General features: G+C 63.5%; 1 protein-coding gene across 3 annotated transcripts; it reads right to left on the bottom strand.

Moving 5' to 3' along the window:
• Window positions 1-38: 38 nt before the first annotated feature.
• NHSL3 (NHS like 3) lies at window positions 39-24,333 on the bottom strand. Of its 3 annotated transcripts, none has more exons than XM_071576742.1 (7): window positions 23,958-24,333; window positions 6,220-6,375; window positions 5,952-6,007; window positions 4,686-4,803; window positions 4,209-4,325; window positions 1,233-4,094; window positions 39-836 (listed from the first exon to the last, which is right to left on the bottom strand). In XM_071576742.1, exons 1-7 carry the CDS (start codon window positions 24,157-24,159, stop codon window positions 814-816), a joined length of 3,534 nt encoding a protein of 1,177 aa, XP_071432843.1. In that variant the 5' UTR covers window positions 24,160-24,333; the 3' UTR covers window positions 39-813. The 3 variants fall into 3 exon arrangements, with proteins under 3 accessions (XP_071432843.1, XP_071432844.1, XP_071432845.1); XM_071576743.1 differs by lacking the exon at window positions 23,958-24,333 and adding an exon at window positions 16,131-16,434; XM_071576744.1 differs by lacking the exon at window positions 23,958-24,333 and adding an exon at window positions 7,753-8,361.
• Between the last annotated feature and the right edge of the window lie 666 nt (window positions 24,334-24,999).

Genomic DNA, 24,999 nt, shown 5'->3' with positions numbered 1-24,999 from the left:
CCATAAACCAGGAAGCACAGGAGGCAACGAGCTTCGGTCATCATTTTTACCAGCCAGGTACAGAGCTCTGAGCAGCTACTCGGCAGCAGAGGGTCAGTTGCTTTTGGTTTGGTTTGGTTGGTCTTGTTGGTTTGGTTGGAGTTTTTTTTTTACAATCAAAGAAATCAAAATGTGACCCGAGTTTACAGCAAGAACTGGGACTCCACCCCAGAGCCCAGGGCCTGAAGACCAGCTCAAGGGGCAGCCAGGCTGCCCCTCACCCTGTGGCCAGCGTGGCTGCAGGATGGCTGGCATGGGCAGTGGTGAGTGGCCGGAGCCAGGGCTGGCCACGAGCCCCTCTTGCCTCTCCATCGAGGGCCAAAGCCCTGGTCCCTCCCAACCAGCGCCTCCATCTCATCCTGCTCCTGTTTGCATCCCCTGGGCACTGCCATGGCCAAAGCCTTCCCATTCCCTTGTCCAAAGTGCTTCGATGCCTCGCAGGGAGCAGAGTGGTCCCATCTCTGGTGTCTTCGGTCCCCAAACTCCTCTGGGCTCCACACGCCCAGGCCAAGCAGCAGCTCAGCAGGGAGGAGGTGCTGGCTCTGGGCACAGGCCTCGAGTCCAGTAAAAAAAAAAGCAAAATAAAGCTGTAGTACTTAGGAAAGTGAAACCAACACCATTTTTGCATAAATATCATCAAGGCCGTGGAGGCTAAGGCTGTTTGCTTCCTGTATTAAGTTAGTTGCCAGTTCCACACTCGTCTGTTGACCTGCCCAGGTCCCTGAGAGATTTGGATTCCTGTCCGTGGGGGCACCAGTCCTGCAGCGTCGTCCTTCAGGCCGTCTCTCCCCGTCCATCTGCAAGGCAGGAGGGAAGAGCCTGTCAGCACCCCTGAACCCCAGTCCCCACCACCCTGCTGTCCCAGGGCCACCCCACTCCTGGCAGCCACCACACGGCCCTGGTGCTGCACCGGAGCTCGGGAATGTCCAGCCTGGGACTGCACAGCTTGGGAATGTCCAGCCTGGGACTGCACAGCTTGGGAATGTCCAGCTTGGGACTGTACAGCTTGGGAATGTAAAGCTTGGGAATATACAGCCTGGGACTGTACAACTTGGGAACGTAAAGCTTGGGAATGTCCAGCCTGGGAATGTGTAGCTCAGGAATGTCCAGCCTGGGACTGCACAGCTCAGGGTCCTGAGCCCCTGCAGAGCAGCACCCACGGCAGGGCTGAGCCAGGCTCCCACCCCACGTACCTTGTGCAGGGAGGCTCTGAGCTGGTGGCTCCGTGGTGTCCCTGCCCTCTGTGCCCGCCGTCCCTGCCGGCTCGCTCTTAGTCCTGCTCTCATCCACCGGCACCGCCTTGGCATTCCCATCCGGCGCGGCGGAGCCCGGCGCCTCTGCCCCCGCTGCCTTGGGGCTCGGTGGGGAAGGAGCCAGCCCTGGGCCAAGCGAAGGCTTCTTGGCTACAGGCGGGGGGATCTTGCCGGGTTTTCGGTGGGCTTGTGCCTTGCCAGGGCCCTGCGTGGCGGCCGCCGGAGTCGCCGAGCGCTGCCCCGAGAAATTCATCAGCTCGGCCACCAAGTTCCTCTTCAGGTCAGCCTGTGCCTCGGGGGACGAGGCTGGCTCGATCACCACCTTCCTGGAGCTCTTGGCGAAGATGAAGCTGGCGGTGGACGCCGCTGACTTGCTCCTGGGGGAGAGCTGCCCATCCCTGGGGGGTCCCTCGGGCTGTGCCGCGCGGCTGCCCGGCGGCTTCTCCGCGGCATCACCGGAGGCCAAGGCGGCCGCCTTGAGGTGCACGGCGTGGTGCAGCTGCTGGGAAGGCACCGTGTCTTTGGCAGGAAGGGGCTGCCGCGTGGACAGCGCCCGGCGGACGGGCTTCTGCGGCGCCGGGCGCTCCTCGGGCGCGGCCGGTGGCTCGACGCTCACGGAGCGCAGCCGCACCATCTGCAGCAGCGACGGCGTCACGATGGGCAGGCTGGCGTCCTCCTTGGGCACGGGGCCGCTCTTGCTCCGCGACACCGGCTCCTTCCTGGCGTCTGCCCAAGGGCCGTTGGCCGCTGCCTTCTTAAGGCTGATTTGGGGTGGCAGAGCCAGAGCTGAGGGCGGTGGCAGAGGTGGCGGTGGTGGCACGGCCACCTCGGGAAGGGGCTCGGTGGGACACGGGGGCTGCGGTGCCGCAGCCGGTGGGACTGGCTGTTGGCTGCACGAGGAGAGGGTGGCTGAGGGTGATGAAGATGCAGCTCCTGGGTTCGGTGTTGCTTTCTGCCCATCTGCCAGAGCAGAGGTGGCATCAGGCAGGTTGGAGAGAAAGGATTCATCCGGAGGGGGGAAGTCTGCCATGGACAGGTCTTGTTCCTCGGGAGCCGGCGGTGGCGGGGGTGGCCAGGCAGTGTCGGTGGGGGTCTCCCCGGTGGTCTGGGGGCTCCCCTCCACCTTCTTGGCCGGTGGGGGAGGCGGGTGGTAGGCAGGAGGTGGCGATGGAGGTGGAGATTTGCCATTGGGCTTGGCTGAGGGCTCCTGGCAGGCAATGCTGGGTGTTGGAGGGTCTGGCGAGGGCAGGAGGGGCCCAGCAGGGGCCAGGGGCTGCTGGGGCTTGGTGGGTGGTGGGGAGAAGGGAGCAGGAACCTTGGGGTGTGGCGGGATGATGAACCGGTCCGAGCGCCCAGTCAGCGCCTCGGGGGGCGTCGGGTCCGAGGCCGAGGAGGAGATGGAGGTGAGGGAGGAGGACACAGAGAGTGCAGGCGACTGCAGGGAGCACACTCGTTCCGGCTTCTGGGGCTGAGACTTGCCCGGTGACACAGATGGGGGTCCCAGCCCCTTGGTGGGCAGTGTGGGTGTCCCACTCTGGCTGGAGTAGCCGCTGGAGGGGGACATGGTGCGGTCAGACCCATCCGGGCAGCTCCACTTGGGCTGAGCCTGGGGCTCCCTCAGCACCACGGTCACTCCGGGGCGGCCCCGCGAGGCCTCAGGCGAGCTGGCCCCGGCCAGGCTCTCGGAGCGGAGGCTGCTGGTCTCGCTCAGCGATGGGGAGAACACCTCGTCCTCGGCCGTGGGGCTGAAGGGCTCGGGGCGCGGGGACCAGGGCGCGCCGCTGTCCCGCTGGGGCCGCCGGTCGGGCTTGGGGGGCAGCCCCAGGACCTTGGGCTCGCCATCAGCCTTTTGGTGCAGCGAGTAGGTCCTGCGAGGCGGCGCCGGGGGCTTCTTCATCTTCCTGAGGGACACGCTGCGGGCGGAGGAGCGCTCGCTGGCCAGGCTGCCCGTGTCCGAGCCGTCCGCCTGGCTGCTCGTGCTGTAGGCGGGGGACACGCGGCCGCTGCTGCCCACGGGCAGGGAGGCCGCTGGTGGGAGGCTGGCAGCGGGCTTGGAGCAGGAGCTGGCGAAGCTGGCAGAGCTGTACACGCTGACTTGGTCGGCGTCGGAGCGAACCGCGGCATCCGCCTTGCCGCGCGGCCCCACCTCGGGCTGCCGGTGCTCGCAGCCGCCCTGCGAGGAGATGGTGGAGCTGTTGGACACGATGGTCTCCGTGGACTGCGAGTGGCTCCAGTTGTCGCTGGAGGAGGAGGGCTCGCGGCTGCGGGCGCTGCGCTCCGAGAAGCGGGACAGGGATCGCACCGAGGCCGGGCTGGACGACACGAGGCTGCAGCGGCTCAGGGTCCGCACGCTGCTCCGCGTCAGCGCCACCACGTCCACCATGGGCGGCAGGATGGCGTTGGGGATGATCTTGGACATGTAAGTGCCCTGGGGCGAGATGGACATGACGGGGCCTATCACGACCTCCGGGGCGTTGGCATAGGTGGTCATGCCCGGCACGGCCAGCGACTTCGGCCTCACCATGGGCGACAGCTTGGCCACTGTCTTCCTGCCCACCAGCGTGTCATCATAGTAAACCCTGTTGATGTGCTTCTGCAGGGCTGCATCCGCCTCCTCCAGGGTCCCCAGGCAGACACGGGCACCGCCGGGCACCGCCAGAGGCTGCAGCTTCCCGTCGATGGTGGGGATGCGCACGGCGTCGCCCGAGACCTGCCCGCCGTTCAGCAGGGGCTGCACCGCCCGGCTGCCCCCGTGCCCGTCAGCCTCGGGCTGGCCCTTGGCTTCGTGGCTGTTCCTGAGACCTGGGAGCAGGGAGAGGAGATCTCAGTGTGATCCCAAGGCAGACACTCCAAGCCAAGGCAAAAAGAGCCCATGCAACAAGACCCTAAAAATCCCCCTCTACTCCTGATGCTTACCCAGCTCCTTATGGACATGGTGGGGAATGCCCAGCACTGTCGTCCTCCTGTCCTTCCTCTTCTTGCCAGCCCTCTCCGAGGATTTGGGAAAGGAGTCGTGTGGTCGGAAGGTGGAACCTACAAGAGGTGTGAGGTGTCCAGCAGGTGTGAGGGGGGCCCTGGTTAAGGCATTTCCAGTGTCCCCAGCACATCCCCACTGACAGAGTTGCTCCATGATGAGCATGGAACAGCCTGGAGAGGCACCAGCAGCAGGGAGGAGACAGTGTCTGCCTGTCTGTCTGTCTGTCCATCCCCCTTGCCCAGCCCCAACGCTCTGACTCAGCCAGCACTGCTCTCATCTCTCCCAAGGGCCCCCAAATCCCTGTGCTGGCTCGTGGCCACTTCAAGGCAGAGCCTGGCTTTCCTGCCATGCACTCCCACCCCCCTGGCACCCCCTTGGCTCATGTCCCCCAATCCCACAGCCCCCCAGCCGGGTACCTTTCCGCTGGATCATCTCGGAGCGGATGGACAGGGCGTCCTCCGAGGTGCTGTCCGTGGCACAGGAGGCTGTCCGGCTCCGGAAGGACACACTGTCATCCTCCAGGGATGCACAGGACTGTGGGGACAGAGGGACAGGGGGCTCAGCAGAGCCCGGGCAGGGGGGACAGGGCTGCCCCAGCCCCAGCCAGGCCCCTTCCCTGCCGCAAACTGACTCCGCAGCCCAGACAAAAGCTCTTCCGAGGGCCAAAGGCTGAGTCAGCCCCGCCGGCATCCAAAGTCCTCCCACCCGGAGCAGGGCCCGGAGCAGCCCCTGGGACCCCGCGTGGCCTCACTGCCCCCCGAGGGCAGGAGAGCCGGGTCTGACCAGCAGAGCAGCACCTGAAGAAAGCACTGGCCCCACCACCGTGCCAAGCCAAAACTGCCCCACAGCTGTTCCCAGCCCAGCTGTGACCCAGATCCCAGGGCTGGAGGGCTGCCATGGGGCAAAGGACAGAGGCAGACAGGCTGGGATGCAGTCAGACTGGGGACCCCCAGCACCCAGGTGCCACCACGGGCATAGCCAGTGGCACAGCCTCATGCCAGGCACGGCTTCCAGTGTTCCCACCCCTCCAAAGCAGCCCTTGGCACAGGCAAAGGTTGGGATGAGACATCAGTGGTAACCTGACCCCTCCACCTCGCTCTGCCAGTGCCTCTGCCCACCCTGGGGTTGCCAGGCCCTGCTTCCAAGGGGTTAAGGGGGCTGAGAGCCAGTGAGAGGCAGTGGCTTGAGCAAACACAGGTGGGTGAGGCACTGGCAGCGGGGTCAGAGCCCGAGGACGTGCCAAAGCCCAGCTCAGCCAAGAGGTGAGTTTCTCTTCATCAGAGACTGGGGAGGGACACAGATACTGGGCTGGATATGGCCAACAATCCCTATCATGCCCTCCACCTTGCTCAGAACTGCCAGGGGACACCAGTGGGACAGGAACAGGGGGATGGAGGGATGCAGGAATGGTGGGGGACCCTGGCAGAACCCCAGAGGGCAGGATGTGTCGAGGTAGAGGACAGGGACAGTCACTTGTCATGGGGCAAAGGGGACAACACCAAGGGACACACAGTCCCTTCCTGCCCAACAACCCCCCTGGCCATGGTCCTGCCACCTTGGCTGGTTCCCTTGTCTTCCCCAAATGCCACCCAGAGAGAAAAGAGGAGCCACCCTCTGTCCCCTCATCCCCAGGGTACCCCAAGAGCACCACAAGGCAGAGATGGCTCCTCAGCAAGGCTCACCTGGAGGCTGCTGGTGTCCCCGTGGTCCCAGGCACTTTTGGTCTGCTTCTGCTTCTCTGTGGAGGGAAGGCAGGAAGTGAGTCCCTCCAGGGGAGCTGGGGGAGCCCCCGAACGGGGAAGCAGCTGCCGAGCTGGCAGTGCCCCCTGCACAGCCCGGCCACCGCTGGACTCCGGTCAGTCCCATGGCACCGCCCACACCACGGGCCAGCCAGGAGCTGGGGCCAACCAGCTGCCCTCCCGCTGTGTCCCCAGGGCTGGGGACACCTACCTTGGTGCTGCAGGGACTTCAGCCCCTGCTGAGCCTGGTTGTGCAGCTCCTCCAGGTGCGGGGGCCGCGTGCTGGGGAAGAAGACGTTGTCGGGACATTCCTCGCCCGCCGTGTACTGCACACTCAGCCGCTTCTCGCCCTCGCCCTTGGCAGCGCCTGCAGAGACAGAGGGGTCAGCGCTGCTGGGGGGCACAGCCCCGCTCCCCCCAGTGCCCCCCACCCGTGGGTGCAGCCAGGAGAGGTGCTGGGTGATGACACCCATCCCGGGGTGACGTTATCCCGCTCAGCTCCAGACTGAGGGATCATATCCCGGCTCTGCCCGCCCGGTCGATGCGCTGGAGTCGCGCTGTCTCCACGGGTTTCTCCCCAGTGGCTGGAGCAGAGCTGGGCTGTGGGACCACCCTCCTCCCCAGCACCTTCCTGAGCAGCAAATGAGTTGTGCAGGGCTGGGGGAAGTTGAGCAGAGAAAGGGCAGCAGGAGGGGATTAAATGTGGATGGAAATATGATGACTTTCCCTTTGGAGTGTTGCGTCATTCCCAGGCCTTGCTCATCACCCCAAGAGCAGGGACTCACTCCATGCCCATCCCATCCCATGGCTGGGAACTGCACAGACAAGGGAAACTGAGGCAGAAGCAGCTGCAGAGAACCCACAGGACCCAAATCCCTGTTCTGAGCCCCCCTGAGTGCTGGACACCCCACCTGCCACTCCAGGGGCAGCACGGAGCCCTCACTCCCCACCTCACAGCCCTCTCCCCACAAACAGCACCAGCACCTTGTGGTGCCCACGAGCAGGGGCTGCCCTGGCATCACCCAACCTGGGCACTGCAGCACAGCCCTGCCCGCTCCTGCCTGAACAAAGCCTCGAACTCTTCCTGGCCGGAAAAACACAATTTGAGGCTGAGGAAGGGAAGGGCGAGCACAGGAAACGATCGGGGCTGGAGGAATCACCCCGGGGCCATGGGCACCTGCTGCTCAGCACCGCGGGTGCCACACACCCATCCCTCGCGTCCCCCACGTCCCCTCAGGGCCAGCCCGGCCAGGCAGCGAGGCAGCCGTGCTCTGGCTCCGGCACACAAAGGAGCAGGCCTGGAACAATGGAGCCGCCATGCCGGCCCCTGCCTCCGCCAGCGCCCACGGCACGAGTGGGCACAGCGGCACAGCCAGCCCGGCACAGCTGCTGTGCCGCCGGGGTCGCCTGTGCTGGAGCGAGGTCCCTGCAGGGGACACAACACACACACAGCCCCCCTCCATCACAATCCTAAACCCTCTTCTCCCCCAATTTCGGCAGCCCCTCGCCTGAAACCCTCCAAACCCCCTCGAAGCTGCCTTCGGAGAGAGGAGCGCAGTGATTTACCCCATTAACTCGCCGGCGGGCGAGGCCAGGGCCGGGGTGACCTTCGTTGCCCTCCCCGGGGGTGGCAGCCCCCCTGCCCGCTGCGGGGACCAGCGGGGTCCTGGCGGGCAGGGGTTGCGTAAGGACAAGGCGCTGCTCCCTCCCTGCCTCCCTCCCTCCCTCCCAGCTGCTCACTCACCCTTCTTCTTGAAGAAAGCCAGAAACGAGGAGAGGTTCCTGCCCATGAAAACCACCATGGTGGCCGGGGAGAGGGTCTGGTCCCCAGGGCAGGGGGCTCCGCGCCCCCCAAGGATGCTCAGTCTATTGTGGCGGCGAGGCGGATGCCGGCGGTGCCCCCCGCGCTCCCTCCCTTCTCATCCGCACGGCCGGAGGATGCTCGCCCAGGCGCGGAGGCTCCGGCACAGCTGCCCGTGAGCGGGCACAGCCTGCCCGGCCCGGGAACGGCTGCGCGGTGGCAGGAGGGGACAGCCCCGGCTGCGCCCACCGCGCTCCCGGTCACGGCAGAGGAGAGCGGGCCCCTCCTCTGGCCTCCCCCGGCTCTCCCGCCTCCTCCCACGCACCGCACGGACCACAGCGATCTGTTCTGCCAGGCTCACGGCCAGGATTTCCCCAATTTTCCCTCCCTGCAGCCCTGGGATGCCCCCTCCGAACTCCGCTCCCCACAAACCAGTTGCTCGTTCCCACAACAGTGTGGCCAATTGGGAAGAACTGGGAGGCTGCTCCTCCGGCAAGCACCAGCCCCTGGGATATGACACAGCACAGAGAGCAGGGCTGGCATTTCCCTTCCCTGTCCATCCCCAGTGCCCCCCGGGACATGGTGCCCACCAGAGCCCCCCCAGCCCTGCCAGGAGGGCTGTGCTCCTGGCTCAGAGCAGGGGGACAGAGCCATGGTGGGGCACAGCGTGTTTGTCCTTAGGGACAGGGCATCCAGCATGGCCACGTCACGGTCACAAGGGCTGGCAGCACCAGGGCAGAGCCAGGTCTCAGACCAGTCCAACCAGTAGCTCCAGCTGCTGGCGGTGGAGCACATGAAGGCAGGGGCAGAAATGCCAGGCGGTCAGGCACTGGCACAGAGTTCCCTGGCATTGATAGTCCCCACCATGGAGTTGCTCCATGTTCCTGGGGCAGTGGTGCCAGGGAACCCTGTGCCACCTCAGGACTCAGCCCCAGTGCCCAGCGCCTCTGGGAGCTCCATCCCCCCTATTTACAAGTGTGTTGTCCAAAAAGGAGAAGGGCACCTGCCAACAGGCAGCTGTGTCCTCGTGCCAGCCGGGAGTCGATGTGTCAAACCCCCCAGTCCTTGCCCTGCCAGCTTCCCACTGGCCATGCCCAGGGTTTTTTTGCAGTAAGACAGAGGTGGGGCTGCAGATGGAGCAGCATCACCCCAACCAGGACCCCCGGAAGTGACTGTGCAGCCCAAGGCACAGTTTGACCTTGTGAAGGGCACCTTTGTGTTCCCAGCCAAGGATTTCCTCCCTGGAACTCCTCTGTGGCTATAACACCAAGGAGCAGCAGCACCCCAGCTCTGCCTGAGCCAGCACCTGCTGGAGCAGGGCAGGATTGGCCCCGCTGCCCACACTGCCCATGCTGCCCACACTGCCCACACTGCCCACACTGCCCACACTGCCCATGCTGCCCACGCTGCCCACACTGCCCATGCTGCCCACACTGCCCACGCTGCCCACACTGCCCACGCTGCCCATGCTGCCCATGCTGCCCACGCTGCCCATGCTGCCCACACTGCCCACACTGCCCACGGCTCAGCCAGAAGGTGCCGGGGGCTGCAGGCACACGTTTCCCAGCTCTCTGCACAGCACAAGTGGAAAAGGGACATAATGAAAGGGCTGAGGATGCACAAAGGCAGCAGCCACGTGCTGCACTGAGCACTGCCCTCTCTGCTCCGGGCAGCCCATCACGAGCCCAGCAAGGCCACGGCTGGTGGCAGCTGAGGGACACTGCCTCGGGCTCCACAGGGCAGAGTCCAGCTCTCCAGCTCTGCCTGCTTGGATGGGGCTGCACCCAGGATGGCCCTTCATGGCACCAGGAGCTCTGGGAGCCCCTGCAGTAAAGGGGGACAGTCCCCCCTGTGCTGCTGCTGCAGGGCCCAGGCACAGCTAAGCTCCAGCCCCGATGGCAGCACACATGGAAGCTGCTCCCAGGGCTGTGAGGACATTTCCAGGTGCTGGCACAGCCTGTTTCTGCTCCTCCTCCCTGCAAACGGCCCACTGCCCATGAGGACACAAAGGACCTTGAGAACATCCCTTGCTGACAAGAGTTGTGTCCCTCTCCTGAGTGTGACACCGCTGCGGTCAGGGCAGGAGGAGCTCAGCATGGGTGGCTGCAATCTCCCAAAGGATAATCCAGGGTAGAGCTGGGATTATCCTGGCCATGGAGGAGCCTTGTGGCAGCGTGTGAAGAGCAGCTCCACTTCTCCTCCCACTCCCTGCGACCTTCGGTACCACATCATCCTCATCCGGCCGGCCTCGCCCCGGCTCTGCCAACACACAGAGAAACCTGCCCCAAAAGGGACAGGAAAAGAGGGGGAATCCAGGAGGGAGAGGGCCCTGATCCGTGACAGAGGCTGCAGGTCTCGGTGGGCTGGGGAAGCTGCTGCAGCTGCAGCCGGTGCCGGTAGCAACACGCCCAGTCAGAGCTGGTGTGCCGGCCCCTGTGCTTGTGCATTCCTTGCGATGCATCCTGGATCACCCCGGCCCCTCCGGGCTCAGCTGACACACGTGCCTGGTCCACACGTGGCAGTGGGATTCTCCCAGACAAGGAGCCAGAGGCTTCTCAGCACCAGGCACTTGCTCAAGGATGGTGTCCCTGACTTAGAGCGGGTATCTGGTGCTACCTGTGACAGAGGTGGTGTGGAGAGAGCAAATCATCCCTGCAGCAAGTCACAGTGCTAGGAAGGGACAGGCAACCCTAGGGACCTCACCTTCAGCTTTCCTGCTTCTCTCTCTGCTGGCAGAGCAAGGCTGAGGTGGGAATGGCAAGGGTTGCACTAGGGACAGACCAGAGCTGAGACCCCACAGCAACCAGCGATGCTGCAAGAGGGACACAGCACCGGCCCAGCTCCCTGGATGCTGCTCCTCACCTGGGCAGCACCAGAGGAGAAAATCCCAGCCCTGTCCCCTCCTCTTTGCCAGGCCTGTGCCTCCTGCACGCTGCAGGTTTGGCCGCGCTCAGCTGCAAACATCCATCTCCGCCTGCTCGGCACTGCCTCGACTTGTCTTCTCCCGGCACAGCGGCGGGTCCTGCGGCAGCGGGAGGCAGGGAGGCAGGGAACAGGCAGCAGCAGGAGGCAGGGAACGGGCAGCAGCAGGAGGCAGGGAACAGGCAGCACCTCCCTGCCCGCCCCTTCACTGCCACTGACTCACCGGAGAAAAATGGGGAGGAGGGGGGAGCTGGTGGGCAGGCGGGAAGGGGCTCTGAGTCCCGGGGGAGCCCGTGGGTCCTCCAGCTCAGCGGGATGGAGTCTTTGCCTCCCTTCTCATGGAAGGCAGAGCAGTGCAGAGGGCAGAAAGAAGCCCCCGTGCCCCATGGGTTTGGGGCTCCTTCCCACCATGCTGCTCCCAGCAGCATCCAGATGTGTGCCCAGGCTTTGGGGACTACTCTGCTCCCCAGCTGTCTCCAGAGCCATGAGCATGGATAACACTAATGGGAGCCCCATTCCAGAGAGCCCCATGGAGCAAACAGGACATGGAACCTTCCACAGCTGCAGGAACCACCAGACTTCGATCCAGTATCACAGAATCACAAAATATTCCAAATTGGAAGGGATCCTATCCGGTCACTGCTCCAGCATCCTCTGCTCCAGCATCGAGTCCCTCTTTCCCTCTGAACCCCAAATTTCAGCTGCTGAGGGAGACTGGGGAGTCAGAGCACCCCTGAAGACAACCAGCCTGGCCACTCTTGTTCCCCAAATCCCTGTCTCTGCAAAGGATCCACACCCTTGGACATACCACAGGACTGTGCTCTCTCCAGGCAGGATAAGAGCACAATAATATTTACGGTGGCTCTGGCCATGCAGCCCCCCCACTGCCAGCCTGCCCTGGGCCAACCCTGGGGGGCTGCTGCTCCTGCCAGGAAAACATCCCCACCAAGCAAATAAACACCACCCGACCTGCTGCTGGCTCGCCTCTCAAACACAATCCCACGCAGAGGCTGAACTAAAATTAATTCAGCTGGGAAAACAAACTTGGATCGTTTGTTCTTCCTCTAAATCACAGTGTAGAAAACTGCCCAGTATTGCCTCAGTGAGCCAACAGGCACTGGTGAAGGAGCTGGCACGGGGTGAGATCCTGCTCGGAGCAGAGTGGTGGCTCCAGTCGCCTCCAGCCACAGCTGCTGTCAGGGCAGGAGCACCTGGGGTTGTGCAACAGGCCCTGACCTTGCTGCTGTCCCACACTTGCCCCACAGCCAGCCCTGCAGTGACACACACTGTCTCCTCCTCCCTGTGTTATCACAGACCCCAGGCAGGGGTCTGGCAGCAGCCCAGGAAGGGTCTCAGTGCTGCAGAGAGGGGCAGGACCACCCCAATGCCCAGCTGTGCCTGGTTCCCAGCCCCTGTAACAGCCCCTCCCACCACACCCCCACCCCGTGCTCGTCCCCTCCCCAGAGAAGCCACCAAACAGGTTTGAAGGTAAATAACAACCTTCCCCGGCCAGGAGCCGGATCCGGGCGGGAACATCCCACATGGGGAGCAGGGGTGGGACAGCGCCACAGGCAGAGCCTCCAAGTGCCACGGGGCCACCAGGGGCATGTATGGCCAGGGATGGGCCACCAACACCTCCTCCCTCCAGAGTCCAGAGCCTTGCCACTCCCTGACCCTCTCCCTCGGTGCCCTCCACATCCCACAGCTGTGGCAGTTCCCAGTGCGGTGCCCGGGGCTGGCTGCATCCCATGGCACGTGCCATCATGCCCGGTGTGATTGCAGGGTGCCCAGGTGCTCCTTACACAGCAGGCATTGCCTGTCACAGCAGGAACTTGGCTCCACGTGGGAGCAAACCCAGGAGACGGATTAAGGGCAAGACGTTGCAGGTTTCCCTGTGCACGGATCCACCGTCCTGCTGGCAGTGCCCAACCCCACTCCCACCCACGGGGCAACGCTGAGGAGCTGCTGATCCTCCACTGGGGACCGAGATGGACACGGCGATGTGGGATCAGGGAGAAGATGCAAGGAAAGGTGTCGGATGGCGACGAGGCTGCCACCAAAGCAGGGTGGGGGATAACCCGCAGCTGAAGGGCAGGTCCCATCCCTGCCTCTCGGTGACTGGGCACACGCCAAGCGGGCAGGGCACGGCATGTCGGAGCCCAGCGCTGCAGCAGCTGCCTGCCCAGGACAGATCAGCTCCTCCCCTGCTCCAGGAGCAGGAGGGAGCACCAGGAAGGGCTCGGATGGCCCGGACCCCGCGGGATGCTGGCTCGTGTGCCGGGCAGGCGGTGCCTGCAGAAAGTGCCGGTGTGAGTGTCCTGCCCTCGTCCTCTCCCCCGGGTGTTTGTGGAGCCGGCCCAGTGTGGCTCTGGCACAGAGAGTGGCTGCGAAGGGGAAAGAGCCCAGAACTGCTCAGCCCACCCTGGAGCTGCCCAGCAGGAGCTGAGGCTGCTGAGATGCTCCAGCAGTGCTGGGAATCCTCACAACCACACACCATCTCTTCCCCAAACCTGCCTCCCCTGGGCCATCTGGCTGCCCCATCCCTGCAAGTGTCCAAGGCCAGGCTGGACGGGACGTGGAGCAACCTGGGCTACTGGAAAGTGCCCATGGCAGGGCGTGGAATGAGGTGAGCTTTAAGGTCCCTTCCAACCCAAACCACTCCCTGACTCCCATGATTTGTCCCTGCACCCTGCCCCAGAGCCCCTGATGGAAGGCGGTGTCAGCTGACCCCGCACCCAGAGCTCCGCAGCCGCATCCCTGGCACAGCCTGGCCGGGAGCCACGTTCCTCCGCCCTGACTCAGAAGGGCCCGGCGGGGTGTCCCGATAAGGAGCTGATAAGAAGCTTCAGCCTCTCTGGTGCTCAAGGACCTTCCCCAGCAGCTTCTCCCGCAGTCAAGTCCAGGAAGAAGAGGTTGGGGATGCACCTGGAACAAGTTGGGCCTCGCTCCAGCATGGGGATGGGGTGTGTGGGTTTGGCACTGGTGGGGCTGAGTGGGGAGGCTCAGGCAGGGAACAGCAGGCAGAGCCATCCCAGAGCCCTCAGGGGCATCACGGCTGCAGGCAGAGCCATCCCAGAGCCCTCAGGGGCATCACTGCTCCAGGCAGAGCCATCCCAGAGCCCTCAGAGGCATCACTGCTGCAGGCAGAGCCATCCCAGAGCCCTCAGGGGCATCACTGCTGCAGGCACAGCCATCCCAGAGCCCTCAGGGGCATCACTGCTGCAGGCACAGCCATCCCAGAGCCCTCAGGGACATCACTGCTGCAGGCACAGCCATCCCAGAGCCCTCAGAGGCATCACTGCTGCAGGCAGAGCCATCCCAGAGCCCTCAGGGACATCACTGCTGCAGGCAGAGCCATCCCAGAGCCTTCAGGGACATCACTGCTGCAGGCACAGCCATCCCAGAGCCCTCAGGGACATCACTGCTGCAGGCAGAGCCATCCCAGAGCCCTCAGGGACATCACTGCTGCAGGCAGAGCCATCCCAGAGCCCTCAGCATGGTCCTGCCTGCCCACCCTGTCCCTGGGGATCACAGCTCCGACTCCTCCGGATCCAAAGGCACTGGGTGCCCACATGGCACAAGCTCAGACATCTGCCAATGCCAGCCCGGGCCTGATACAGCAGCGATGGGAGTGGCAGGGCCAAATCTCTATTTCCCATCACTGAATAGATGGGAACTGGGCCATACTGGTCCAGTTGCCCACCATATGGGATTGGTGTCCAGCCCCAAATCCGGCAGGTCTCCGAGGGCGCGGTGGCAGCGCCGGTGGGGCCGTGGCACACCCTGCCCCCCGCCGGTGATCCCGGCTGTGCCCTCCGAAATGCTGAAGCGACACAATGCAAATTCTTTGGCTTTGTGGCCGCCGCGCCGTTGCCATGGAGCCGGCGCAGAGAACAAACACAACTCGCCCCATGTTTTCTCAGCACCTTCCACCCCACGGCCTTCGGCCCCAGTGCCAGCCCAGGATCCATCTCAGGGCATCCAAAACGGAGCAGGGAAAGGGCACGTGCGCTGGCATGGCCCTGGCTCAGGGACTCAAGGAGCATCCAAGGCCAGCAGGGGATGGAGAGAAGATGGAGGTGTGGATGGGAATGCCACATGGAAAGGGTGAGGATGAGCAAGGGATGGGGCTACAACAGAGGCCGTCTGGTGGCACCGAGCCCTTCCCGCACAGAGGAGACAACAAGAGGGTGACAGTGGCAGAGAGGAGCCTGCAGCCAGCCCGTGGGGAGAGGTGGGCACTGAAGAGCCTGAGGTCCCTGCATGGCCATGGGCACAGACCCTCCTGCCCCAGCCTGCCTGGTGCCCAGCAGATGCTGTTGGCCAGGGCACTTGGGTACCCTGTCCCTGTGCATCAGCAGGACCTCCCCACCCCGGTCCCCACATCTCTGGCACAGTTTTGCACTCCCCAAACCTGTGTGGAGTTGACTTCAGGCCCTGTTTACCCTGTGGACAGCTCAGCTCGTGCACCTGGGCAGCTGCTGATGGTAAAGACTGAGGGAAACAGAGCAAGGGCTGGAAGGAGGGCAGGGTTGGGATCCTGCAGGGAGAGCAGGGCAAAACCACCCCCTTGGTTCTGCTCACCCCACTCCTACAGCCCCAGCCCCCTGCCCACAGGCCTGTCAAAGCTCCTCCTCGACTCAGGCCAGGCTGGGGACACAGGGACAGTTTAGTGACACCAGCGGGGGAACCAAAATCCTGAGGATGGGGACGATGTTACTGCAAGATACTGCTGGCATCACCCTGCTCTGATGGAGGAACCACGGAGGGACTTCACCGGGTTCGGGCACCCCACGGGGCTGATGGTTCCATATGTGGGTCCAGGTTGGTGTGGGACCCTTTCCCCAACTCCTCTTCCCTGCAGAAAAGAGCTGGCCCTGCCCCACACCTCCTCCTGGGCTTTCCAGCAGCATCCCGTGAAGCCAGAGCATAAGGAGCAATCGGTGTGCGGACGGACAGACAGACAGACAGACAGGACGTGGGGAGCAGCGCGGTGTTCCCTGCAAACATTCCCAATCAGCGCAGAGGGAAAACCCGAGGCAGGGCAGGGGAGCGGGGGCTGGGCTGGAAGGGACGCGCAACTGCTGGGATGCCACTCGGAAAACAAATCAGTAACTAATTCAGCTGATGCCGTCCCGATAGCGCCGGCGAGCCCGGGGCTGGTCCCCGGCACCCTGCACAGCCCCCGCCCGCAGCCGGAGGGTCCTCCCCGGCTCCAGCAGCGGCGTCGGGGGGTCTGATCCTGCCCCCCAAGCACAGGGGAGGGCAGAGCGACCCCTCCACCCGCACCCCCCGCTCCTGCCCAGCCCCGCAGCGAGGAGCGCGGAGGTGGCGAACTTTCCCAAAGTCGCGCAGGCGGGACCCTCCGCGCCCCCTCCCCGACAGCCCCCCGCTCTCACCTGCCCTGGGCTTGGCGGCGCGGCCGAAGGGCCAGGAGGAGCCGGGCTTGGCGCCCGCCGGGCTCCGCTTGCGGTGCGCGTTGCCCATGAGGCCGGGCCGCCTCCACCGCGGGCGGGTGGAGGGCACCGGGAGCTGCTACATCGCGGAGCCGGGCGGGCTCCGGCGCGGCCCGGGCGGCCCCCGCAGACTCAGCCGCCGGCTCCCATCCCTCCGGCCCCGGCGGAGCTCAGCGCTCGCAGGCGGCTGTGCCGGAGCCAATGGTACAGGCAGAGAGGAGGGGCCTGCCGGGATCACCCGTCGGATCCCACAGCACCCTCCCAGCCCCATCCCTCCGGCGGGGACGCCTGGGTGATACAGAGAGGCTGAGCGGGCAAAGGGAGACACCCCGCCCAGGCAAACATCCCTGGGCAGCGGGGCAGCGGGCAGGGCACTCGGCTCCAGCCGGGCTCCCACCGCCCTCGGGCTTGCCACGCTCCACCGAGCCAACACCGCGCCTGGCTGTGCCCGAGCACGGCTCCAACAACCGCGGTTACAACTCTGCTCTCGGGGGCTTTGGGGGTCCCACCGCTGTGGGGACACCCCTGTCGAGCCCGGCATGGTGTGGCCGAGGCCAGGACAGGACTTCAAGGCTGGGCACAGCGCCCCAGGACACGGGCTGGGTCCGGCCGCTGCCCAGACTCAGGGCGAGCACCCACATGCCAGCGCCCACGCACCCGTCGGTGGGTGGGAACCCCCCGCCACCGCCCTCCCCACGGCCACTCCTGGCTCTGGGGCAAGTCACGAGGACGTTGCTCACATTGCCAGCACCTTCCCCTGCCCTCCTCGGGTGCACCTCGGCCTCTCCCCGCTCCACCCCTGCCCCAGCAGTGAGACTGGCACGGCTGGCAGGGGATGAGCAGCCCCACGCACGGGCACTGCTGCTCCAGCAGCTGCCCACGCTGCCCGCACAAGCCCTGCCACGGGCCCCTCCAAAGCCCAGCTTTCCCTCCTGATTTTTAATTAGAACACATTAAATGCTGAGAGGGCAGGGAGGGGTCAGCCAGCCAGGCAGTGGTGGGCCATTCCTGCTGGCAGTGTTTATGTTCCTTACGTGATTCATCAGAGACTGGGATAAATAGGAAGGAGGGTTTTGTGGGAAAGGCACAAAACTGGAGAGGTGGTGCGAAAAGAAAGGAAAAATTAAAGATCAACCAGCAGCTTTGTCCTGACCTCCCAAGGTGATCGGCACTGAATTAATCTTTGGACTTCAGTCTCCTCCTCCGCAATGGAAATATTGATGGTTCAGTTCCTCACCAGCTTGGTTGGGTGCCCAGGGCACGCTCAGCTGGGCAGGGACAGTCTCATGCCACAGGGATGTGGCTGTACCAGTGTCCCTGTGCATTTGCTGCCCTGTCTGGAGCTGTGAAGGAAATGGGGGGATCCAGTAGCAAACTGTTCCCTGTCTCCCATTAGTGGCTGTACCCAGTTCAAGGGTCAGCCTTTCTAACTTGGGGCAACTGGGATTAAACAAGGTCATGCTCACAAGAGGAACAGATCAGAGGTCTCTGCCCAGTGACTGAGGAAGATGATTTTTCCCTGGACAGCCACAGTCAGGGCAGCCAGGAGCATCTCCAGCCTGGGACAACATTTCCTGCCACTGCTCAGCACCTGCTGGGCATCCCTTGGACATCCCTCTCCATAGAGCAGCTCCAGTACAGGATGCACGGCCCCCTTGCTGCTCAGAGCCCTTCTGAGGCACGGGAGGCTCCTCTGCAGCCACACACAACAACTCTCCCTGTGAAGCACTTTTACTTCTCTCCCTGGAAGAAACAGAGGCTGGAGCCTGTGGCTGCCCCAGATACAGAGACACTTCCCCCTCCACTCCCAAAACAGAGCCCTCTGTGCCAGCACCTGCCAGGCAAACACAGCCACCACCAGCACCGAAGTGTCACCGCCCCCAGCCACAGCCTGGGGGTTCTGAGAGGGAGCTGAGCCCCAGGAACCCAGCAAAGCCCACGTGTGCCAAAAATATCAAGTGGCTTCTCTGAGCTGGAACAACTGTGATGGGCTAACTCACTGCCACGTGGAGTCCAGCTCCAGCTCCAACTCCTGCTGGGCCTCCTGTTTCAGTCTCTGCTGAAACTGGGGGGCTGAGAGCAGCATGGGGGCTGCAGCAACCCCACAGCCCCCACTGACCTGCTCCATCCCTGCTCTGGGATACAAATACCCCTGAAACCTGTGGGCAGCCCAACCTCATCCCTCATGCCAGACCTGGTTTGCATCACTGTGCCCAGAAATCCAGCTCAGGGAGCCTGGGGAGTGGGAAGAGCTGAGCACCCCAATTCCTTGCTCCATGTTAGAGCCTCAGCAGAGCCCAAGGGGGAAGGGAAGGATGGGAAGCCCTCACAGCTTCCCCAGCATGTGATTCCCAGCACAGCAGACACGCTGCAAACCCAGTGGTGGAGGGACGGGTGAGAATGGGGAACTGGGGGCAAGAGGTGCTGACTCCAGGCAGAATCTCTTCTCCAGGCCAGAAATCCCCGGTTTTAGTCATTGAGAGAACTCTGATAAGAGCTGGAGTGGGGGGGAGAAGCTGCTCATGAGATACAGATCTGGTCAGCACAGTGTGACCGCTCCAAGCACATCTGATCTCTCCAAAGTCACACATTCCCTTGGTCACAGCTGCCAGCCTGGGTGTGGGGACTGCTCTGTGCTGGCACAGGGGATGGATCCATCCCTGCTGGTGCTCTATCTGTCCCTCCTGGTGCTCTGTCTGTCCCTCATGGTGTTTCACCTGATCCTTCTGTCCTTTGTGAACCCTCTCCCGTCTCCGAGCACACACGGAGTGGGAGCTGAGCTGCCTGAATGAGAAAGGAATTCAGCCCTTGTTCCCTTCACGGGGAAGTAAAGCTCAGCGAGGCAAAGGTAACACAAAAACCCCACTTGAGATCCCCAATCATTAACAGAAATACATAACCAGAAGGGTTTCAGATGATTTCCTGCTCCAGCCGGAGTCCAGGCCGGCTGTGCCGATGACAGGTCCGGCTCCAGCCCGCGGGGGCGGAGGGAGCTCAGCTCCCGCTCTGGGTGAGGTGCATTTTCTCCAAGCACAGCAGGAGCCACAGGGACCAGCCCAAGGCTCGGCTCCTGCTTGGCAGGGAAATGCTTTTTCACTTCATCCTTGCCCAGCTCTTCACCTCCCAACGGTTTATGTTCCCATCGCTGCCGGAGTCCAAGTCAATGATGATATTGTCTTATGAAATCAGACCTTCCTTCTACAGAGAAATATGACCCTGCTGAAATAGTTTTATCGGATCTTATGGAACGTTATTCTCAAGGGTAATTCTTCCAGTTGTCTCCAGGTGGAATAGCTGTGGTTGCAGACACACCTCTCTTTGTTTGGGAGCTCACTGGTGCCAGGCCAGGCCGGGCAGGGGATTCCTGCTGCTCACATTTGCTGAAGTGTCACTCTGTGCCTGTGGCAGATTAACAAACTCATTCCCACACACAGAACAGTCCCGGGGTGTGGGGGCAGCGGTGCCCACACCTCTCCCCTCTCCTTTGAGCTGAGAAGCCCAGGACTAAACACAAGCCCTGTGTTTATACCCAATCAAGTGCCACATGGCAACAGGGGATGGAGGAAATAAGTGTGTGGGGACATCTCATATCTTGGTATCTTGGTTATGATCAGAGCAACACGCAGGGACAGCTCAGCCCCAGATTTCCTGGAGGGCTCACGTGCACCCCGAGCACCCCATGGGGTCAGGCACAGTGACCAGCACAGAGTCAGGGAATCACTGAGGATGGAAAAGCCCTCCCAGCCCCTGGAGCCCACCCTGTGCCCAATGCCCACCTTGGCAAAGCCCTCCCAGCCCCTGGAGCCCACCCTGTGCCCAATGCCCACCTTGTCCCCCAGCCCAGAGCACCGAGTGCCATGTCCAGTCATACCTTGGACACCTCCAGGGGTGGGGACTCCAAACCTCCCTGGGCAGCTCCTTCCAATGCTTAACAACCCTTTCCATGAGGAAAATGAGCACAATCCCCCCTCAGCCCAGCCCTCTGCCCACTGCCCACCCCACACACAGCAAAACCCCAGTTCCAACAAGCACTTGCTGCTGTTACAAAGCAGCTGTGAGCATTGAAAACTTTATTTTTAACACCACTATTCCCCAGCCTCAGTCAAGAAATCATTGCTGCTGGACTAAGCTGGCATCAAAAAGGCCAAAAAAAAAAAAAGACAACCCTAATTTAATATTTCTGGAACATCAATTCCTTTACTTCACCAAGGAATTAAGAAGAATGTTGCAAAAGCTGGATAAAACAGTGGCCAAAAAGCAGACTAAAGCCACTGGCAGGCAGCAGGACCCCAACACCAGCCCATCCTTCATCCCAGAGCTGGGTTTGCACCTCTGCACCCAGAAATCCAGCTTGGGGAGCACAAGGAGTGGGAATAGCTGAACACCCCAGTCCCCTTCTCTGTGTCACAGCCTTGGTGCAGCCCTTCCTGCCTCAGTTCCCATCCAGGGTTAATCACTCCTCTGCCTCCAAAGGTTATTGTGGAAATAAACAGTTGGAGCAGTGAGGTGCTGGGATGCCATGGGGATGGGGCCACAGAGGGCTTTGTACAGGTAAAACATTCCAGGGTTGGTGCCCCCACTGCCACTGCACAGCCCGGGCTGGGGAGTCTCAGCTCACAGAGGGAGTTATCCTGTGGCACAAACAGGGGATGCTCCAGCCAGCAGGGCCCATTCATCCCAACAGGGCAGAGCATCCACTCAGGAAGCAGGAGAGGATGCACTTCCAGCTGGGCTGGAGCCATTCCCGCTCTCAGAGCCGCTGCTGTTCCCCCCAGGAGTGGCTGACACTCCCCCCAGAGCAGGATTACTGAGCCTTTCCTCTCCACAGCTCAGCTGTTTGGGCAGCCAGAGATGGTTCACTGAGAGCCAGAGCCACGGGATTGATCCAAAGTGGAAATGCTCTCATCCTGCTGTGATTGCAGTGCTGAGCAATGCCAACCTCACAGCACCCAGGGCAGAACGAGTCCTGAGCCAGCTCTCCTGGGACAGCTGCCCTCTCTCCCACCTCTGAGCCATCCCTGCTCCCCCTCCCCACTGCTGGGATACACCAGGGATGGTCAGACACACCCTGACCCCCTCCATGACCAAATCCACCTGTGGGAAGAGCAGGATGACGAGGAACTGGCAGGTCACAGGCCTGATCCAAACCACTCCCCAGCACCACACGGGCACAGGGCAAAGCTGAGGGCACCCAGAGCCTGCCAGGCCCTGCTGCAGCTCTCCCCCTCCCACAGCTCCCAGCTGATGCTTGGAAAAATTCCCAGCTGGTCCTGCTGCAGAAGGCTCGTGATGTGGGCAGTGAGGCCGGTGCCGCCTGCGGGCAGGTCAGAGCCACGTGTGGCACAACCGGTGCCACCGGCTCTGGCACCCACGGAAAGCACCCAGAGCTGGCACTGCTCCCCTTCCCACAGCTCAGCCCAGACCACTCGAGGGGGTGTTATCCCCCCTCTCCCGGGGAAGGCGCTGGCAGGGAGGGGAGCATGGCAGGGAGGGCAGAGTGGCAGGGAGGGAAGAGCTGCAGGGAGGGCAGAGCTGCAGGGTGGGCAGAGTGGCAGGGAGGGCAGAGCTGCAGGGTGGGCAGAGTGGCAGGGTGGGCAGAGCGGCAAGGAGGGCAGCACAGCAGGGAGGGCAGAGCAGAAGGCTGGGCAGCACAGCAGGGAGGGCAGAGCTGCAGGGTGGGCAGAGCTGCAGGGTGGGCAGAGCTGCAGGGTGGGCAGAGCTGCAGGGTGGGCAGAGCTGCAGGGTGGGCAGAGTGGCAAGGAGGGCAGCACAGCAGGGAGGGCAGAGCAGAAGGCTGGGCAGCACAGCAGGGAGGGGTTCCTGGCGTGCTCCCTGCATGGAACTGCTCAGGGAGGGTGATTCAGTCGTGCCTTGCAAGCTGTAACTGCTGCACATCCGCACTTGCTTCCCTCGGGACACGCCGAGCACGCCACGACTGGGGCAATGGGGCACCACCACGGGGCATCTGCGATGCCAGGGGCACACCCGGGGGGGCGGGTCCTGCAGCCCGGGCTGGGGCACTGCACAGACCCTCCATCACCAGCACAGACCGTGGGCATTCAAGGCTGCTCTTCTGGACACAGAACCACAGAATATCACACAGGGATGTCTGATGGAATAACGTGGTGACAGAGCCACAGCTGGCACAGCTGGCAGTGCTGAGAGGGACAGTGTGGTGAGCGTGCTGGAGGTGCCCGAGCTGCCACCCTGATGGGCAGTGACTTCGCATTTTGAGGATTAGCTGGTGAATGTTACAACTTCAGGAGAAGAAAAAAAAAAGGAAAAATAGGGCTGGCAGAGCTGCTGGGGGCGTTTCTGCAGCGCGAAGAGGAACATCACATGCTCCGGCACATCTCAGTTTTTCTGCTCAGGTTTCAGTGTTGGGCCGTGGCAGCAGCGGCCACACAGGGCAGGATCCACACACCAGGAAGGAGCTCTGCCTCTTCCCAAGACCCTCTTGCCTTCCCACAGCCACTCCCCTCCTATCGCAGATCTTCTCCAAGCAGGAAACACGCCTGCATGCGGTCTTGGGTGCCTGGAAATTCACTCCCTGGGGCAAACCAAGGAAGAGTCGAAGCTGACAGCAATCCTGCTGTGCTTGGGTGCTGCACAAGAGGCCTCTCCCTTGGCAAAGGCACCGAGACATCCCTGCCAGAGGTGCTTGCAGGGAGGGCACTGATGTGGACATTCCCCAACAGCGTGGGGTGGGAGAGGCTGAGCATTTTGGGGTGAGGAACTGAGCACCACCAGACACACTGGCACCCTTCGACCTGCTGATGGTCCTGGGCTGAGCCCACAGGTCCCTGAGCATGGCCCTGGGATGGCAAAGAGAGAGGGACCCACAGCACCTCCCAGTGCAGGACTGTCCCAGCCAAGGTGGCAGGGACGTGGCTGGGCTGTGCAGGCAGCACCCACAAACAGGTGAGGGCCATATCTAGGGCAGGAAGGGCCACACCTGGAGCACGCAAACACCCTGCCCAGTAGGAGGAGGAGGAGGAGGAGGAGAAGAAGGAGGTGGCACTGACTGGCGCCCCTCCAGATCTCCTTCAGCCCCAGTGACCTTCTGACTCAGCGGAGAGAGAACCTACCCAGTGAACCGGCACCAGCCCTCGGGGCAGGGGTGAGATTGCACCAGGGGCTGCTGGATCCGGCCTGCTGCCACCACAGCCACAGCCACCACAGCCACAGCCACTATGGCCATGGCCACCACAGCCACGGCCACCACCTCCTTCACCCACCTTCAGACACTTCTGCTGCACCTCTGCCCCTCCTCAGCCACCACTGTGTCCCCTCTTTACCCATCTCCATGGTCACCATCTCAACTCCTTTTCAGCCACCACTGTGGCCTCTCCTTGGCCACCTCCAGGGCCAGCACTCTGACTCTCCTTGGCTTCTTCCACTCTGACCCCTCCTCAGCCACCTCCATGGCCACCACCTTCAGCTCTTCTTGGCCACCTCTATGTCCAACACTTCACCTTCACCACCTTCATGGCCACCACTGTGACTCCTCCTTGGCCACTGCCACGACCTCTCAGTCGCCACCTTGATCCCTCCAGAGTGACCACCCAGATCCCTCCTTGCCCACATGACACTCCTTGGCCACCACACCCCAACACCTCCTTGCCCACCTCCACAGCCACCACTCGCCCCTGCCGCCACCACAATGACCCCTCCTTGCCCACCATCCCGACCCCTCCCTGCCACCTCCGCGGCCACCGCCGTGGCTCCTCCTTAAGCGCCACCGTGGCCACCTCCGGGGCCGCTCCTCACCTGGTGTCTCGGTGCCCGGCGCGGTGTCGCCGTCCTTGCGCTGCCGGCGGCGGCCGCGGAACCATCTGAGCGCCCTGCGCAGCGAGTTCGACCGGCCCTTCTTCTTGCGGGGGCGACCCCCGGGGTCTCCCCCGGCCTCCGCGGAGCCGCCGCGCTCCGGGTCCCGCTCGGTGCCCGCCGCAGGTGCAGCCCCTGCGGACATGGCCGCGCCCCGCCGCGCCCCGCAGCGCCCCGCACCGCCGCCAGCCGCTGCCCATAGGGCCGGGCCCGCCCGGCTCGGCTCGGCTCGGCTCCGGCCGCAGCCCCGGCCCCGCTCCGCGCTCCCGCCGAGGGCCCGGCGCCGACGGAAAGTTTCTTGCGAGGCGGGGCCGGGCTGCGGGAGCTCCGCCCGCACCGGCGCCCGTCCCCCCGCCCGCAGGTGGCCTCGGGGGCGGGGGGACCGGGGACCGTCCCCCTGGTGGCACCGGGGTGTCCCCGCGGCTGCCGGAGGGTGCCGAGATGTGTCCCCAGTGGGTCCCGAGATGTGTTCCCGATGGGTCCCGGCTTTGTTCCCTCGGGACCCGCGCCCCGCGCGCGGGGGCGGCGCGAGGACAGCGCGGGGACAGCGCGGGGACAGCGGGCGCTGATGCCACCCCGTGGGACCCTCCGTTTCTCCTCGCCGAGGCGCTGAGCAGCAGCAGAGGGAAATGGAGGAAAACAGGGAAACATCCCTGCGGGACCGGAGTGAGGGATTTCGACATCGTCATTCCCGGAGCGATGTCCCGCAGATCCCCGGGGACTGTCCCTGTCCCTGTCCCTGTCCCCAGGAGGGGAGCCGGGGTGGCAGCCGAGTCCCGCCCTTGCCCTCCCACCCGCAGCCACCAGAGGTTCCCACTCTGAAGGGCCCGAGGGCGACACTTCCCTTGTCACCGCCGATGGCAGAGCCCAGGGGGACAGGGAGCTCCCCGACCTGGGCACACCTGAGGGCACTGACACGCTCCCTGCAGCCTCTGCCATGCTGCTGCTTGTTGCTAATAATAAATCAGCTCCTGCAAATGGAATG

The sequence above is a fragment of the Pithys albifrons genome, chromosome 24 (genome assembly GCF_047495875.1).
Source record: "Pithys albifrons albifrons isolate INPA30051 chromosome 24, PitAlb_v1, whole genome shotgun sequence".
Classification (NCBI taxonomy): domain Eukaryota; kingdom Metazoa; phylum Chordata; class Aves; order Passeriformes; family Thamnophilidae; genus Pithys; species Pithys albifrons.
This window is presented reverse-complemented; position numbering and strand designations above follow the sequence as displayed.